We start from the raw sequence: 19,432 nt of genomic DNA, 5'->3' as shown, positions 1-19,432 counted from the left end.
TACCAATGTGAACAAAATGTAAACGTAATGTTTTCTACTTCGATATGATGGGAAAGAAGTGGAGGACCCTTGGCTTATTTGATATCTTTATTAGGAAGCCCAATGTATTGTTAAACCACCTTAATTTCTTATCTGGTTAATTTGGGAAAGGCAGCAGGTGGAAGGTGGTCTGTCTTTACTATCGTGTTTGTTCAAATGGACTTTTATTCTCTAGTAATTTATTGTTATTTGCTCCTCCCTCATGCCCAACCCAGATACCAAGAATCTAATTTCCTAATGACATCATTATCTCTATAGCAGCTGGTTTTGATAAAGGAGTCTTAAGTCTATAAGGTCAGAGGCAGCAGCAAATGAATTTAGAAGAAACAAATCTTGTGGGTGTTCTCATCATTTTTTTTTTAATAGTGTGAGATGTGGAAATGATTTTAAAACAGGAGCACGATGTAATTTAGAATCTTTATGTAACATTCAGAAATACGCTGGATTTTCTGAATTTGAAACTACTACCCTTATCGGTATTGCTGCTTTTGAAACTTCGGGATGGTGGGCGTGGAGAGCAGCCCTGCCCATGGTGAACTGACCTTTTGTGTCTTCGAGGATCCTGCCACCTCCTTTTCTTTCCATGGACCTTGTCCTTGTCCTTGTCCTTGGTCTGTCTCCACCTCTCTTCTCTGCCTCATCTGTTCTCTTGAGCTCTTCCCAATCTTAGAACACCATTGAGAAGGTGATGGGGAAGATTTTGTATCTGTTCATGGTCCTGTGGTGATTATTGGGGTAGAGGCTGGAATTCTGAGATTACGTGGGCCACCTTCATTTTCTGAAGGACATGATGAGTTGCATGAGTTTAAAGGACTTTTCAGCTCATTGAATAAAAAATGTTAAATCTGCCTCTGGTGCCTCACTTGAAGAATTCAAGAAAACTCACTCATGAACAGATACTTAATGCCAATTTTTAATGCTCCCATTTAAAAGAGATTTTCTACTATCTGAATCATGTTGGAATATCTTGTAGCATTGTTTGGTTTGGTGAATCCTATAATGAATCCTGTAATATATGAAGATGGCATTGCCTGCACCCATTCTTAATGAGATTAAATTATAATGGAAGTATTTCCATCCTTCACTTCCCTACCCAAAGCCTCTTTTCTTCCAAGTCCCTGAAAGCTTTCTGCCTGCCGTTTGGCGATTGCTGCCACCTAATGTCTCAAAATAAAATTGCAGTGAGTTTGCCTTTTCCAAAAGATTCACCGCATTGTGCAATTTATGGAAATAACTATTTGAGAGCAACAGCTGTTTTTCTCTAACTCTGAAATAATAGCGCTCTGAAGTGATTACTTATTGTGGAGAGATTATGAGTAGCATCTATTCTACCAGTAAAAGATGCAGCTAATAAAGCAGCAAGGAATTTAAGAGTCCTAATCCCCAGTAAAGGACAATTTGCCAGTGTGACCTTGGCGTGCTTGTATTTCCCCTCGTAAAGTCAGGCTCAGTGCTCTGAGAGATCTATTCTGGCTTTCACACTTTTTTTTTCCTGGGTGTATTTTTGGTTATAAAAGCATAGCCCTTATACATGATACTGTTTATTTCTTTGGGCTAAACTTCTCAGGGTTGACTGTGTTTTCTTTTGCGGCTGTGTTAAGTAGATGGTCATGTTTTCATTGTGTGAGTACAAAGCTTTGATAGCTTTCCTTTGCTCTATTAGTAGAGACAGATCTAAAGACTTTCGGTTGTAAATACAGCCTTGACCAGTGTATCACTTCCTTGCTCACTTATCTGTGGGCTTCCTTAGTTCAACTTTGGCCTTGTAGCACAAGTTGCAAAGATCGCAGTTAACTACTGCTTACAAAGTTCCTGGATTTTTTTTTTTTTAATCCAAATCCGGATTTTTAAAGATTCATAATTCCATGATTTCATTTTCTTTACGATTTTGAAGTTGAGTATGAGTATCTCCATGAGGTAGGAAGAGATCTGAAAATAGAAAGTTTTCTAGGTGTAGGATATTGAAGGGAGATAAGAGTTCCCTGTATGGGACACAATTGTCTTTCTTCCTTTTTTTTTTTTGTCTTTTGTCTTTTTAGAGCCACACCCACGGCATCCCAGGCTAGGGGTCTAATCAGAGCTGTAGCCACCAGCCTACCAGAGCCACAGCAACGCCAGATCCAAGCCGCGTCTGTGACCTACACCACAGCTCAGGGCAACACCGGATCCTTAACCCACTGAGCAAGACCAGGGATCAAACCCGAAACCTAATGGTTCCTAGTTAGATTCATTTCCGCTGCACCACGACGGGAACTCCGAGACACAATTTTCTTAAATCTTGAAGAATATCATAATTTGGTAAAACCTTTCCTTGAGGATTTTGTAATCTCAAACTGCCTTTGGAAAGAATATTTTGTGTACGTGTATTTTAAGAGATGTTTAAGGGTAACAGATGTTTTGGTTGTTACTACTTAGTAACACTATAACGTTCATTCTTTATAACTGAAGATGGTTAAGGCAAAGTCAGAGAACATAAACCCTCACCTTCCGCTAGTTTCGGCTTAGTTGGTAACAGATCTTTTATAGAAGTGATTCCTAGAACCTCTAGTGCGTGGAGAACCTTTTGAATAAAATAAAAATGGATTCCAATCTGCTATCATTTTTTTTTGTTTAGACACCGTCCCTGTTCAGATGGGCATGAATCCTAATTAAATACCATTTGCTTTGCCCCTGTCCTTTGCTTCCAGCTTTTCAGACGGGTTTCAATGAACTTGTTCAAGCCATCCTGACCGAATTGTGCCAGTAAAATCTTGAGACTCACAGCCTCAAGTGACTGGCTTACTGCTAAATATAGAACCCTTATTGAGTTCCTTTGAACTACTAATTGTGTTCGTCTATTGAAAAAGTTACTATTACTACTATCAGGTTTATCTGGAACAATTCTTTATAAGCTTGAGCAGACGGATCAGAATTTCATTATCTTTTTGCTACTGAAACCTTTCTTTTCTAATACGTTACAGTTTTATTAAATGTTGCTATCAGATTTCTGTTTATTATCCATTGATTTCTGACATCTTTCCCTGAACTGAATACTGAATGTTGACATAAGATGGCTTTAAAATAGTGGTTAAGAAGAGCCTAGTCTCTGAAGTCAAATTTCCTGAGCTGGAATCCCAGCCTTACTTTGCTCGGTGAGCTTGGGCAGGTCGTTTCACTGCTGTGAACTTCAATTTTCTAATATATAAAATAAAGATAATAATAGGAAATACCTAATAGGATGTCATTATGATTAAATGTAGATAGGTGATCCAATTCATTAACAGTTACAATAAATTCTGAGATGGGAGTTCCCTGGTGGTCTAGTGATTAGGACTTAGTGCTTTCACTGCTATGGCCCAGGTTCAGGCTTGGTCTGGGAACTGAGATCCCATATCAAACCACTGCACACTGGGGCCAAAAAAAAAAAAAACCCTGAAAAACAAAAAACCCCACTGAGGCTCATTCATTAAAAATAAATGAGTAAATAAAATACATTCCAAGATAGTTTATTCTTTTTTGATGCCTACAAATATTCCTTATTCTGGGTTTATCTTTGTCTTTCCAGGGCTAGGGAAAACCATAGGATATCTGGGCATTAATCATGTGACTAATTACATATAAATTATTCATGGCTTCTCAATTGTCCTATAGCCCCAAACTCAGGTTAAATTATTGTGGAGAGAGGATAACAAAGAAGGCTTAAGACATGACCTTGACTTTCAGGGCTTATGGTCTAGTAGGGCCAGATGAATCACTGGAGATAGTAGGTCCACTCTCTTGGCCTCCAGAGAGAAGCTTTCCCTCACGCCCCAGATGAGGATGGGGACAGGCTTCCCTGGCGTCTGTCCTTGATGGTGAAATAATTGCTTAATCCTTTCTGTTTAGTGCCTTTCTCTTCCCACTGGTTAGTTTGCTCCATGATGCCAGAAACTGCCTTTTTTCTTTCTGGTTTTCTTTTTTTTTTTTTCTGATGTGTCTTGCACATGAGTGTATGGCAAATTCTTGTTGACTGGTCAAATGAGCTCATCTTAAAGATGAGGAAACAGAGATGCGAATCCTGTGTGCCTTAATCCCAAGTCTTGTTTTCTGAAACAGTTATAAGCAGAACTCAAGTTTCCGGTCTCCCACACTATAGCACTACCTGCTTTTTCTACTACACTGTGAAAATTAAAGATCTAGGGTTAAGCGATGTCTACCAATTGTATTGCAGAGGCAGAATACACACGTGGGGCTGTAGAAATTGAGAGGCAAATAAAAAGTTCTATTGCCTGGGGTTGGGTAGTAGGTAGAGGAAGGCTTAAGGAAGGAAGAAACTTCTGAACTGTCCATGAATTCCTGGTAGATTTTGGATAGAAAGTTCACTCAAGACATAAACAGCATTTTATGTAATTGTTTCATCTTAGTCTTCCTATCTTTAATCTCTGTATTTCAATAAATCTATAAAATGTGCATGCTAGCCAGCTCATGATCTTGTTTTATTTCAGTGAACAATGTGGGAATGTCATACGAATATCCAGAATACTTTTTGGACGTTCCTGACTTGGACAATGTAAGTCTTTCCTTGTAAATTAAGGTGACAAAAAGGATGCATACAGGAGTTCCCTGGTGGCTCAGCCGGCTAAGGATCTGGCATTGTCATTGCTGTGGTGTGGGTTTGATCCCTGGCCTGGGAACTTCTCCATGCTACAGACATAGCCAAAAAAACCCCAAAAAACAAAAAAAATTACAGGAGCTCCCATTATGGTACAGTGGAAACAAATCCGACTAGTATCCATGAGGATGTGGGTTCGATCCCTGGCTTTGCTCAGCGGGTTGGGTATCTGGCATTGCTGGCAGCTGTGGTGTAGGTCGCAGATGTGGCTCAGATCTGGCGTTGCTGTGGCTGTGGCATAGGCTGGCAGCTGTAGCTCTGAGTCCCCTGGGAACTCCCATATGCCGTGAGTGTGGCCCTAAAAAGAAAAAATGAAAAAATAAAAAAATAAAGAATACATGCAGGTATGGGCGAGGCAAAATGGTGTAGTGTACAGTGTTCAGATTGTGGGCACTAGAGTCCATCCGCTAACTGCCCAGATTCACACCCTGATCCTTCTGCTTGGATTTGGTACGTTAGCATGACTTGTTGCATTTGGTGGAAAGGCACTATATAACAAACACAGAGTAAAATAAAGTCTGCCTCTTTACCCCAACTCCTGTCCTCTTCCAAGGTCTCTACTTTATCTGGGGAAACTTTCAATGCATCTCTGGATCCCTTATATGTGTATATCTAATGCAGTTACTTCCACGATCAAATCTATATAAAATTATGAATCCTTCTGTTGCAGACCATCAAGAAACTGATAACTGTCAATGCTCTTTCTGTTTGTAAGGTAAGCAGCTTCTTTATAAATAATGTCATCTTTTGGGGGTTCTTTCTGTTTAAAAGCACTGAACTAATCGGTGTATTCACTTCAGTCAGCTCTTGTTTTGATAGAAGTATGTATTTCAGAGGAATGCAGCTATTTCCTTATGTCTTCAGGAAGTAGAAAGCATTAAATACCAGACAGGTGTCTGTACAATTTTACTTTTTAACAACTGAACATTTATTAAATGCCTCCTATACGCACACCCTGGGACTTTACACACTCACTCGGGCTGACGGTTGCTTTTTCACAAAGCCCTCCTCTGCATGTAATTCATCCCTGATAAACTGTTTCCATTCCATATCCTCTGTGGTCCATGTGCGTTGATGAGCTAAATGTGGTGGGAAAGCTTTATGTGGGGAGTGTGGTACCAAAGAGTAATGAGGATGATTTTTATGAGCCCGCACATAAAAACTACTCTTGTTTCCAGTTGTTACGCGTGCATTCTAGCCCTGTCACTGGTATATGCCGACAAAGGGATACCACGGCTAATATGTGCTAAAAGGAAGGACAGTTGGCAAGTATGAGCAACTGAGCACCATTTCCCTTCTATTTTAACAGTAACCACAATGAGGTATCATACCTCGATTATACACACCAGACCAGCAGAAAATATTGCCTCAGGCAGAATTTCCATACCTAATGCTGGACGCTTTAAATTTGAACACACACATTTGGTCACAGACACAGAGAACAGACTTGTTGTTGCCGAGGGGGAGGTGGGAGGAAGTGGGATGGATGGGGAGTTTCGGGTTGGTAGATGCAAATTATTGCATTTAGAGTGGATAGGCGATGACATCCTACTGTATAGCACAGGGAATTATGTCCAATCTCTTGGGATAGAACATAATGGAATACAGTGTGGGAAAAAGAATGTATGTTATTAATTTTCACTTTGTGGCGTAGTATTTATTTAGCTTTTTCTCTATTGTGAGTGTTTAAGGGAAGGTTCTTGTGTTTTCATGTCGCGAGGAATCATAACCCTTACAAAGGTGGATTTCAAGTTCAAGGACCCTAAAATTGTACGCCTTGTTCAATTTTTCCTATATGGCTGTGCTTCTTCCTGGGTAATGTAGATACTGCTTTTAAAGCATGTAGTTGGAGTTCCCGTCGTGGCGCAGTGGTTAACGAATCCGACTAGGAACCATGAGGTTGCGGGTTCGGTCCCTGCCCTTGCTCAGTGGGTTAACGATCCGGCGTTGCCATGAGCTGTGGTGTAGGTTGCAGACGCGGCTCGGATCCTGCGTTGCTGTGGCTCTGGCGTAGGCTGGTGGCTACAGCTCCGATTCAACCCCTAGCCTGGGAACCTCCATATGCCGTGGGAGCGGCCCAAGAAATAGCAACAACAACAACAACAACAACAACAACAACAAAAGACAAAAAGACAAAAAAAAAAAAAAAAAAAAAAAGCATGTAGTTAATTCAGTCTCTATATGATTTTAGCAATATGGTTGATTCAGGTAAACCAGCTCTTCCAAAAAGAACTCTCTATCATTGATGCATCATAACATTTGGCTTGTTACTTAAAGGAACTCCAATGAATCAGACTGTAGTATGACAAATAATTTTATAAAACAAATAATCACTCTCTTTTTCGTTGTTGTTATTTATTTATTTATTTATTTTTGTCTTTGTGCCATTTCTTGGGCCGCTCTCGTGGCATATAGAGGTTCCCAGGCTAGGTAGGGGTCGAATCAGAGCTGTAGCCACCAGCCTACACCAGAGTCACAGCAACGCGGGATCCGAGCCGCGTCTGCGACCCACACCACAGCTCACAGCAACGCTGGATCCTTAACCCACTGAGCAAGGCCAGGGATCGAACCCAAAACCTCATGGTTCCTAGTTGGATTTGTTAACCACTGAGCCAAGACGGGAACTCCTCATTGTTGTTATTAAGCAGTATTTTTTCTCGAGTTAAGTGTCCACGTAAGTGAGACAAACTACAAACAGGTGGATTTGTGAGTAGATTCAGAGCAAGACCCACATCCAGAAAATTGTTGCTTTTAAAACATGGTTATCTGTATAGTTTTAAAGGTATTTTCTTTGGCATCCTTCTCCAATAATCTGTATGAAGTTTCAAATTAATTAAATAACTCCATCCTTTACTAATCATGCGATCTTGAGCAAAGTACTTACCCTCTGCTTCAGTGTTTTCCCTATAAATTGAGGATGATCATTCTCTTTACCTCACAGAGATGTTTTAGGAAATAAACAAGGTAATGTGTGCAGACCTCTTAGAAGAGGGCCCAGATCAGAAGGAGGGCTCTAAAAAATGTTACTGTTACTTTGTGAAACTCAGAGGTGATAAAGATTCTTAGTAAATTTGTGCAGCTATGACTGTTTTTTAGCAGGCAAAGGTTTTTGATCACAATTAATATCCCTTCTAGTCTCTAATTTGCTTGTTTTGTGGTTTTGCCTTTTGAAATGACACATGTGTATGGTTGTTGTGATAATCTTGTCCAATTCATCTGGGCACATTCTTAAAAATAAGGAGTGTGAAAAAATAAGGAGTGTTGTATGGTGTACATGTGTTTCATAATATATTGTGAGGAGTTAATGAGAAATATGTTCAAGTATTTAAATTGCCTTTTTTAGAATTGTTCATGCATGCTCCCAACTAGTGTCCTGATAATTTTAATTCCTCTGTCAGGTAAACTGTGTAAAGCTTTTACTCTAGATGCATCTTTGTTTTCTCCTGTCACCTCCTGCTTGTCAGTACTTTTGTGTTTGTATACCCTTATAGCGTAACACCCAGGTCTCCTCATGTTGGGCTGCATTTGGGGCTGGGAGTCTATAGAATAGTAATGATGAAAGGCCAAGGTCCTGACCTTGATCTGTTGAGAGCTGGTCAACCTGCTATGCTCCACGGTCACCCACGGCACCCTCCAGGCGGCATCTGAGCCCAGACCAGGATGTGCTGGTGGCAAGCGCCTTCTGGTCCTGCTGAAAGATGAGTAGTACAGTGGGTGAAGCAGCGGCAACCCCACAGCACCACGGAGTACCTTTCAGCTTTTATGAAATGACAATGAAATAATAAGGGGGCACCCGTCCTAGTATCTTGACAAGTTATAAAGTGCTTCTCCCACCTCTTCATTCTTCCTCTCCTACTTTCTTTTTTTTCCTGTGCACACAGATACTCTCTCCCACGAAATGAGTTAGTAGAGATCAGTGCCAACTTACTCCATCAAACCCTATCCTCTTGTGAGCCCTACAGATGGAAAGTATCACCTGCAGAAGAGCCAGGTATATGCTTAAAGTGTTGGTACGTAAACCTCTCTTTGCGAGTCACATCCCATTCACAAAGTACTAAGGGAGTTTGTGTGCTATTGAAAACGCTTCTTCATTAAACCACATAATCATCCTCTAATTTATCTTTAGTGTGGGTATGCCTTTTTCTTGTCCCTTTGTGACACGCACTTTTAGGGAAAAACAGTACAGAACTCTTGATTTATTTGTCATGGAATTCATAATGTCTGGAGGACAGCCTTTTAGTCTTCGCTGTCCTGAAGGCTGGAGCTGTGTCGTTATCATCTTTGTAGCACAGGTGACTGGTGACTGTGCAGGGATAGACACCGTTTGGCTCTGACAGCAGGAGGGGCCTGGTGTGCGGTGACCGATGAGAAGGCCAGGAAAGTAGTTAGGCCATGATGGTGCAGCTCCCTGAGTGCTGCGCTCAAGAGGGCAGAGAGCCTGAAGGCAGAAGTAGGGTGTGACCTGGAGTAGCTCGTAGAAAGGCAGTTCTTGCGGCAGAGCGGCCTGGCGATGTGTGTTTTATGGTAGATGTGTTGATCTTGTTTGTGCTGAGAAGAGGGCATTCACCTTGATGGAATTCTGTGTCTGACGCTCCTGGGTTTAGTGTTCTTTTGTGCTGCTGTGATTTGCCCTAGAGTATATTTTGATGAATTGTGCCTATTGTCCTTCGGTTGACTGTTATGTCACAGACCAAGGCAACATTTTCCATTGCGGTGGCCGTTTGGAGCCCTGGGGTAACTTCAAAGAAGATGAAGGAGTTCCCGTCATCGTGCAGCGGAAACGAATCTGGCTAGGAACCATGAGGTCGCGGGTTCGGTCCCTGGCCTCGCTCAGTGGGTTAAGGATCTGGCATTGCCATGCTCTGTGGTGTAGGTTGCAGACAAGGCTCCGATCTGGCATTGCTGTGGCTATGGCGCAGGCTGGCAGCAAGAGCTCTGATTACATCCCTAACCTGGGAACTTCTGTGTGCCGCTGGCGTAGCCCTGAAAGGACAAAGGACAAAAGACAAAAAAAAAAAAAAAAAAAAAGATGGAAATTGGTCTGGCTCCAGCATCCTACAAGATTTTATGGTGGCTGGACATCAGGGGACCCAGGGTGTGGATGTCTACAGCCTAAAACCTTAATAAATGTATTGAAAAAGGCTTCTATGGAAAAGAAAACAATCTCTTCTCAATTTCATTATTGGTCCAAGTTTGAGCTTCTCACCAAACTACATGATAGGGAGTGACTGACTGAGAAGCGTGCCAGGAAAGACCAGAGAAATCAGCCTGCTCTTGCGAGCTTGGGTTTGTGCCCCTCATTTGCAGACACTGGCTGCACAAGGCCCAGCATCTAGTTGTAAGCCCTGTGCTGCACCATGAGCGTTGAATGACCTAGCTTGTCATTCCTTCAGGTCCAGGATTAGTGCTTGATCTACATGTTCCTGTCCTGTATCAGTAGGTCAGATGATAAAAATCATGTAAGTCCCCCAGTCCGGTAGAGGAATAATACAAGGGAAGTACCCCAACCGAAGGACTTAAAAGGTCATCACACCAGATGACGTGGCGGTGAGGGGTCCCCAGGATATCAGGGAAGAAATATTAACAAGAATAGTTGTGACTCTCGACCCCTGATGTTTAATCGTCAAGTTCACTTTCGCTTCCCCAGGCCTTTATCCCTCCAGTTCCATCTGATTATTTCAATTTTCACCTTATCCAATAATTTGGGAGTGTTCCTATCTTCTCTTTCAGTGACTTGCTCAACTGGACTTTCCCTTTACCAGGTTAGTTGAGATAACCCAAGGGGTACAGAGAAGCCTGCGGCCAATTTTGCTCTCAAAACCTTCAGGGAAAGAAAAGTTCTCCTCCTCCTAGCCAGGGCTTTTTTTTTTTTTTTTTTTTTCCTTGTGACTTCAGATGTTCTGTGACTAAAATCTAAGAAGGCTTATTTTTCCTGAAGAACAATGACCTTCAGACCAGACATGGTGGAGTTTACAGGTAATTAAACCTCCAGCTCTGCTACAGTAGTTCCGGGTTTTTGTGCCTGGAGGGGTTTCCGTCTCAGAGTCCTGAGATGGAAATTGTTGCATTGCTCATGGTTTTTCTTAGAAAAATCACGGGAGGTGGAAAACGTGCCACAACTCCAGAGGCAGGTCAGTACAAGTCCAGTTCCAAATCGGCACTGAGTGCCACTTGTTCAAAGACAAGTTCTGAAACAGGTCTGATCTTCTTTGCATTCAATCAACTGCAGTTTGTTACCGCTTCGAGGTCACTTGTTTTAACATCTGCCAAATTTGGAGTTGGCTTCCTTCTTTACACCTGGCTCTTCTTTGATTCCTTTAATAACAGTCTTGAGACTCAAGACACCCCAGATTCTTTCACTCCTTTTCAGACGAACATGGCCTAAACAATATTATCTGCACTGCCCACAGCTAACCTAAGGGTGAGAAAACCATCCCTTCTGAAGGTACTGGGCCCTGAAGCGCCCAGTAGCAAATACAGAGGACAATAGGGAGTGGCCCTGCCCACACCTGGATCCCTTAGGAAGTTTCCAGACTATCTTTCTGACAAATGGAGGGGATATCCCAACCTTATTTATGACCTTTCTGACAGCAGAGAAGGAGGTTGGTGGAGATGTGACCCAAGGTAAAATTTATTAACAATTTCCCCTGATAGCGAAGTATTGCTGAGTTTTGTTTTGTTTGGGGATAGGAAGGAGGAGATAAGCAGGGGATCAGGATGTAGTTCTTCTTTCATCAGATTATCTGAGCCAAAGTGGAGATTTGAAACCATGTCCTCCTAGGAGTGGTTGAAACAACTAGTGATGTTTAGCATGGAGAAGGGAAGCATGACGTCTCTCACACACACACACACACACACACACACACACACCCTAAGCAATGCCAGTCAGTTCTACCTCCTAAGTGTTTTGTAGATCAACTCGCTTCATTTTATTCTCAGTGATTCCTTCCAGGTTCCAAGCCCATAGATGTCTCAGGGGGATGCATCAGAATAGCCCCGCCAGCCTTTTTCATCCAGCTGGTCTTGCTCCAGTCCAGTGTCCGTGCTCCAGCCAGAGTGTTATTTCATTTCAAGTCTTACCATGCGCCTGTTAAATCCCTCTGTGGCTTCTTTCCCTCACATCCAGAATCTTTAGTGTGACCTGCACGGATGACCCTACTGAATGGGCCCCACTTGCCTCTCCCTCCCGCTTCGAGTCTCTCTGCCCCTGTGCTCAATCTCCCGAAGCTACTGTCCCCCTGAGCTTTCCCTCTCCTCGGAAAGCTCCTGCATCCCCCACTTTACAAAGTCTACTCACCCTTTAGTTCCCAGCTAAAGGGTTACACAGTTGGTGGGGAGGGGCTGGGAGGCTTCCCGACCAGACTAAGTGTCTCAGCCAAGCAGTTTCATCACACGCTGCATGTCTTCCTTTCATTTTTAAGTTACTGTCTTGCTACAGGTTCCAAGCCCTGCAAGGGCTGGGACCATGTCCTTTTTGTCCTCTGCCATTTCCTAGCCCCAGTCCTCACCTATGGCAGATATGCAACAAATGCTTTTTGAATGCATAAATGAATTAAAAAAAACCAGAAAATTCTAGTCCTTTAGAAATAAGGATCATGCTTACTGTGTGTGGCCCTGGAGGGCTGGCCTGAGGTCAATTATTGATATTTGCACTGAAGTAAGTTGAAAGAACTTCCTAAACTTTGGACCTGCCAGAAGTAGAATGGGCAGAAGGTGAGTTCTAGGTCAGAGGGTGCAAACCAAGAGTCTGGGATGGATGTGCCCTGCAGCATATTTTGGTTGCAGTTCCAGCAGTGTTTTCAAAATGGGACATTTCACAGCTTCTCTTGGGAAAAATCTGAAAACAGGGTAACATAGGCCTGAACTCCTGCACAGCAACAAGTGATTCAAGCTGAGTAACAGCTGAGCATGCTCAATAGCTAGGCCTGCACACTCTAGGTTACCACAGTCCCCACTGGCCCCTATTGTCTGACTTATGACACTCATTTATATTAATGTCACCTACCTGGTGGCCCTTTTAGGCATTTGAGTTCATGTTCCCCGTTCAGTGACTCCAAGTATTCAGTCAACTCAAACTGAATAAATGCTTTCTTGGTGGAGCAGAAGGATTAGAATGGCTTTGACTAAATCAGTCAAATCCCTTGGAGTATGAGGCCTCTGCAGGCTTTTGAGAAGCCAGTTTCTTTCCTTATAATACCACTATGTATTCATTCTATGCCACTTGGCCATAATGCTCTACTCTGCCTATGAAGTAGATAATAAATGTATGGATGGATGGACAGATGGATGAAAAGGCACAGGAGAAGCATTTGTTTCCTTTTTGGTTTTTTTTTTTTAACATGGATTTGCCTCTGGCATGTGACATAGTACCAGCAGGGGGAGCCCTCTGTTAATCTGGAAATCCATCAGAAGAATCTGTTCAGCAGTCTAGTTGTATTTAATTTAGGGATTATGCTAAGAATTTATCCCCCCCACTCTGCCCCAAGCATTCAGATTAACAATATTAGGGGAGTTCCTGTCACGGCTCAGCAGAAACGAATTTGACTAGCTTCCACGAGGATGCAGTTTTGATCCCTGGCCTCGCTCAGTGGGTTAAGGATCCGGCATTGCCATGAGCTGTGTGGTGTAGGTTACAGAGGTGGTTCAGATCTGGCGTTGCTGTGGCTGTGGTGTAGGCCAGCCGCTTCGAGCCCTAGCCTGGGAACCTCTATATGCCACGGGTATGGCCCTAAAAACAAAACAAAACAATATTAGGAAATTGATAAATTGTAGGCAGAAGAGTATGACCCTCCCTACTGCCCCTCCCAGGGCTTTTCAGGATCAAGACATTCCAGGTTAATATCTAGAGCCTTTTAATTCCTTTGAAAGCAGCTATTAAGCTCTTAAAAATTTCCCAATGCGGGGGCACATTTTAGCCCTTAGGGTCTCACGGTAATAGACTGTTTCAGGCACAGCTATAAAATGATGGGTTTGCCAAACTATTTGATGACCGCTCTTCCCAGAGTGTGCATCTTTAAGAAACGAGGGAGTAGTTGGAGATTGGTTCTAAGGTTCTTTCCAACTAGTTTTTAGGAAAAATGCTTTATAAATGGATGAAGATGTACAAGTCTCTTTGAGAACTTTAGCAATTATTTTTTCCTGCCCCAAACTGTCACTTTTGGAGAAGTCAGCTTATTTGGGGAAAATGTGAGCATTGGAAACACAAAGCATATTATAGAATGCTAAACTTGGAAACGGTGTGATTGTATTTGCGTTCTTTTTATTTTCATTTTTTGTTTAGAGTTTATAAATGGTGGCTTCAGTTTCATTGTTAATTGGCATCCAGTTCTCTGTTCTGGAACGTTCTTTAATTTTGTTAACTTATTTTAACAAAATCAAGCCAGCATTTATGACAAGAGGAAAGGCTTTGTTTTTTATGGTGTGGGGGTGAAATTTCAGGTGCCCTTCAATGAGGGAGGGAGGAAATGGCCAGGAGGGCTCATAACTTCCACAAAGACCTGAACATTAGTACAGAGGAAAACCGTATAATCCTCAGAGATCTCAAAGCACTCTAAAAACTTTAGCTAATTAAGCTTTTCACCCCCTGTGCAGTAAATATTCTGTTAGCCATCCAGGTGAGATTCTAAGAATTTCTCATTAAGTTGTATTCTCAGTACCACAGAGCTCAAATTATACAGTTTGTCAAAGGAAATGTGTGCTGTGTCATTCTAGTACGACTTCCAGTGGAGTTACTACCTAATTTTTCCAAAACAGGCATTGTGTAACATCGTTGCTACTTCATGCAATTCTTTTTGCTATTATACTGTGATTTTTAAAGTTATTGTTAATGATTCCAATGGAAAATGTGCTTAAGGCATTTGCATCTATTTCCTTCTAATTTTGTGCGGGTTCATTTTTTCAGTTGCTTGAATTCAGATCCTGTTTACTCGGAGCAGCCTTCTCTGGAGTAGAAAGCAAGGCAGAAGTGGACCAAGTGGCTATTTGTGGTGTTCTAATTATTTGTAGGAATAGCCTGGATTCTCAAGGCTTTGCTCAGATTCTAGGGCAAGATGTTACACTTTATTTCCTACTTATATGTAATGGTGATACAGGTGGCAAGATTTATTTTCTTATTTTACGCAAGTATCTTGAATTTTAATTGATTTTTTGATTGTATCTTTTGAGCATTATGCCATAGTGTTTTATATTTATACAGTTCTCTCCAAAAATGACCAAACGCCAGAAGTTACATGATACAAAAATAATTTGCTTGTAAAAAGAAACTACTTGCTGGAGTTCCCATCATGGCTCAGTGGTTAGCGAATCCGACTAGGAGGTTGCGGGTTCAATCCCTGGCCTTGCCTGGTGGGTTAAGGATCCGGCGTTGCCATGAGCTATGGCATAGGTCGCAGACGCAGCTCGGATTCCGCATTGCTGTGGCTCTGGCATAGGCCGGTGGAACCTCCATATTTCTTGGGAGTGGCCCAAGAAATGGCAAAAAGACAAAAAAAAAAAAAAAAAAAGAAAGAAAGAAAGAAAAAAATTACTTGCTTGTAAAATAATTTTCATAATTTGTATAATTTGCTTGTGTTATCAGTTTTCATACCAAACCAAAAAGTGGGAAACTTAGACTGGCTTTTGAGTATAAGATGCGGTTCCTTCTTCCAACTCTTGATTACTGATGCCAGAGGAGTAAAAAGAAAAAGAAATTCACGTTAATTTCTTTTAGAAATGACATTAATTGTGGAGGCTTTTCTAATTGTGAAAGCAATGCAGTTGCCAAAAATAAAATTATTTCAGAATACTAAAATGGTTACAGCTTAATATAACATTTTCAAGGATTTTCTAGGCCAGCCAAGGCATTTTTGAGTTAGATATCTCAACCGAATGATCTAATAATACAGATTTTGATTTTATATGAACTAATTCAGCTTCCTATTCATTTTATTTCTCAGCCAGACTATTCATAGTTGTGGCAATAAATGCCAGTAAATATTTCACTCCTGAAATAGAATATGTAGTGTCCCCAAGAGGAATTCTTTTTTGTTTTTTCTTTTTTAGGGCTGCACCTGTGGCATATGGAAGTTCCCAGGCCAGGGGATGAATTGGAGCTTCAGCTGCCAGCCTAAGCCACAGCCACTGCAACACCAGATCCAAGCCATATCTGGAACCTACACCGCAGTGTGCGGCAACGCCAGATCCTTAACCCACTGATTGAGGCCGGGGGTCGAACCGGAATCCTCATGGATACTAGTTAGGTTCTTAACCCACTGAGCCACAAGGAGAACTCCCTCAAGAGAAGTTTGAAACTGAACTATCTATCATTGGTGAAGACTCATGCATCTTTGTATATGTGTATGTTCTGTGGGCAGCTTGCATACAAAGTGTAATATCTAGGTGTAATATAACATCTATTGACTTTTCTCCCTTTGACTTTAGGCTTCTAGGTCTTTTTTATGGTAAGGATTGATGAAATTCACTAAAAATATATATCTATAAATAGGAAACGTTTTTTTTTCTGCAAGGATTTAAAGCTTCTATTGTTGTAGAGGTGCTAGTACAGGACTTTTATCTACCTTTTAGGAAAGACATTTAAGTTGTTTGCTATATACTTTTGGAAACAGTTTCAACATAGAAGAAAACAAGCGCAGAAATCATGTTTCCTACTATGTTTCTACTATTCTTAACCACGGAATTTACACGAGTTCTGGTAATCTTATTTTAGCAATATCTTAAGAGGAACAAAAAATTTCCTGGTATAGCAATTATCACCTGCAGATGGCCTAAAATTAGCATAGTGAGTTAACTCCAGAAACAGCTTGTGAGCTGTGAAATGGAGTTAGGATAGATAGTGCGATTTCACAGAAACAGTTGGTATATGGTATAAATAACCAGATATCAAGATACCAATCAATGCATATAAAGAAAATGAGACTACTAATAGCTTAGTTTAAATAGCCTATGTAAAACTTGATGTTAAAGAGAATTTAATTCAATATTAACATATTAGTGAAGCCTTTCTACTTATATACAGAGTATTAAGAATTATTTGTATACACATACCCAAACAAAGAAGGCTTGAAATTGAATTTATTATGATATCAAATCTGATTAGAAGGAAAGATAAGTACAGGTAAAAAGCCTGCAGATTTCAGGCTAACTCTTCTTAGGCTTTTTCAGTGTTGTTATATTTGACAGATACAAGAAGATATTTGATTTTATGTGGAGAAATAATTTAGAGTCAGAATTTAAAAGGAGAAGCTAATGAATAATACAAAAGAGTTTAACTTTTTCATGAGTGGATTTCTGTCTTTGCTGGTGAATCATTTGGTCATTGAGCACTCCAAAAAGTTTTTCTGGCCCTTTAATAGGCAGGCATTGAAAATATTACCTCTTCCTTGTGTTAAATTATTAAAACTCGAGTTTTTGGAGTTCAAACTTGAGTTTTTGGAGTTCAAACTCGAGTTTTAGGAGTTCCTCGTTTGGCTCAGCAGTAACAAACCAGACTGGTATCCATGAGGATGAAGTTTCGATCCTTGGCCTCGCTTGTGGGTTCAAGATCCGGTGTTGTCATGAGCTGTGGTGTAGGTCACAGACAAGACCCCGATCCGGATTGCTGTGGCTGTGATGTAGGCTGGTGGCTCTAGGTCCAATTTGACCTAGGCTGGGAAACTGCATATGCCGTGGGTGCGGCCCTAAAAAGACACACACACACACACACACACACACACACACACACACACACACACACACACAGAAGAATATGTTTTAATGCTTTTTTCAGCAGCACATATACTAGAAATTGGAATATACAGAGATTAGCATAGTCTCTGTGCAAGGATGACACGCCAATTTGTGAAGCGGTCCATATTTGGGGGGGTGGACACTGACAGCATATGGAAGTTCATGGGCCAGGGATCAAATCTGAGCTGGAGCTGCAACTACATCACAGCTGCAGCAAAGCGGGTTCCTTAACCCAATGCGCCAGGTTGGGATCAAACCCCAGGCTGGGATCAAACTGGTGTCTCCAGAGAAATAAGCAGGATCATTAACCCACTGCATCATAACAGGAACTCCTAAGCATTCCATATTTTTGATATTAACTAAACTGATTGTGGTAATCATTTCACAGTATCTGCATATATCAAATCATTGTATTGTGTACTTTAAACTTATAAAACGTTGTGATCCTAACTACAAAGCAGAAACAGATCATGGCCAAGGAGAGCAGACTTGTGGTTCCCGGTGGAGAGGGAGGAGGATGGGCGATGGATAGGGAGTTTGAGGTTTGGGGAGTCAAACTGTTATATTTGGAATGGATGGGCAATAGGCCCTACTGTACAGCACAGGGAACTGTGTGTGATTGGGTCACTTTGCTGTACAACAGAAACTGAATAAGCATTGTAAATCAACTATACTTTAATTAAAAAAAAAGAAAAGTAGGTGACACTTGTAGCCACATATAGTGTAAGGCAGGAGAGCTTCTGTTAATTCATTCAAACTCCATTATATCTGTCAAAAATGGGGGCTTGCTCATCACTGGTCTCTGGTCTCATTCAACAGAAAAAGCCAGAAGATGCTCTGAGTTACATTATTTTGCGTTTAAACTTTATTTGTTCATTGCCGATGTCTTGACTTTTTGGCGTGTTATTGAACAAAAACAAATATAAAGTCAGTTTGTCAGGGCTTACAGAGTCTGGTAAATGCTTACCAAACTTTTTGGCAGTTGTGAATATTATATAAAGGCACATCCTGAAGTAAGATGTGTCCCAAAAAAACTTATATGTCAATTATATTTCAACAAAACTGAGAAGAAATAATAATAGATTTCAAAGGTGTCTAAGCATCAAGACCGATTTATTGTTTAGCATGCCGATGATATAATTTTGTAAGTAAGATTGTATCTTATGGGGGGGTCTCAGATCATTTTCTGGATAATTTTTGCTATTCAGAAAGGAGACATTTAATATATGACACGCACACAATGTAAGGAAAAAATAGCTCCCAATGTGTACATTTGTATTTCCTTAATATCCCAGCTTAAAGTGATATTTCTTATTGGACTATATCTGAATGTGTAAATTTATGTCTTGGGAAAAAAAACCTAAATTGAACTTTAAAATTCCACAGGACCACTTATTAAACACTTATATGTGTACTGAGATACCCTGGTCAGAACAAAGGAATTCATCAATGGACCTTGTAGACTTTCCTGGTTGTTCTCTAGATCAATGCCTACAAGTCCTACCCCTCTTCCTCTCCTTTCTTGTCATAAAGCTAAAAGTCAGTGGCTACTCCACTAGCTACTTTGCAGTTAACAAGTCTCTTTCTTTCTTGCAAATGCGCATCTGCACGCACATGTGTACACACACACACACACACACACACACACACATGCACACTTACCTCTGGGTGAGGACATTTTTATTACTAGTCTTCTCCTTCCTCATCCTATTCCTGGTGATCTCAGAACTTTGGGGAACTACATAAAAGATTCTCTTCACAAAATGCTTGGGGACCTCTTTATTATACAGTAGCTGTGCATTGTGGTCCCCTGATGAAATGTACTAAATAAAAAAAATGTTTTCAGATACAGCAGAATGCACATTCATCTATCCTTACAAAGAAAATCCTCCGTAACAGTTTCTATGCCTGATGTACTTCTGTTTGAACCAGCATGGGCAGCTGTCCGTGATGCAGTCTGATATGCAGGTTATGTGCCATGTATAAGACGATGCCAATATATTTACTTCTTTGTATACTTCATGCCACAGAAAGTTTTAA

The 19,432-nt window shown here is 41.1% G+C and overlaps 1 protein-coding gene and 1 non-coding gene across 7 annotated transcripts in view; both read left to right on the top strand.

The window, feature by feature from the left end:
* HSD17B12 (hydroxysteroid 17-beta dehydrogenase 12) overlaps nucleotides 1-19,432 on the top strand; it is a 149,721-nt gene that overhangs the window by 105,515 nt on the left and 24,774 nt on the right. For 4 of the 6 annotated variants that reach the window (XR_014837032.1, XR_014837031.1, XM_021083164.2 and 1 more), the window contains exons 5-6: nucleotides 4,503-4,567; nucleotides 5,340-5,384. Coding sequence is in view for 2 of the 6 variants with exons in the window: in XM_021083164.2 (XP_020938823.1) it covers nucleotides 4,503-4,567; nucleotides 5,340-5,384 (110 nt within the window). In the remaining 4 variants the exon portion in view is untranslated. Of the gene's footprint in view, nucleotides 1-4,502; nucleotides 4,568-5,339; nucleotides 6,515-6,834; nucleotides 9,699-19,432 lie in introns of those variants that run through there. The other 2 variants (XR_014837029.1, XR_014837030.1) reach the window with 2 other exon arrangements.
* Nucleotides 17,420-17,523, top strand: LOC146405280 (U6 spliceosomal RNA). Its single transcript, XR_014839293.1, has one exon. It is a non-coding gene; the product is annotated as a U6 spliceosomal RNA (small nuclear RNA).

Source organism: Sus scrofa, chromosome 2 (assembly GCF_054392235.1).
Source record: "Sus scrofa isolate SSC_HxYL_T2T_F1_AM1 chromosome 2, Sscrofa_HxYL_maternal_Yorkshire_Landrace_v2.0, whole genome shotgun sequence".
In the NCBI taxonomy this organism is placed as follows: Eukaryota; Metazoa; Chordata; class Mammalia; order Artiodactyla; family Suidae; genus Sus; species Sus scrofa.
Note: the sequence above shows the minus strand (reverse complement) of the source record. Positions and strands in the feature narration are given on the sequence as shown.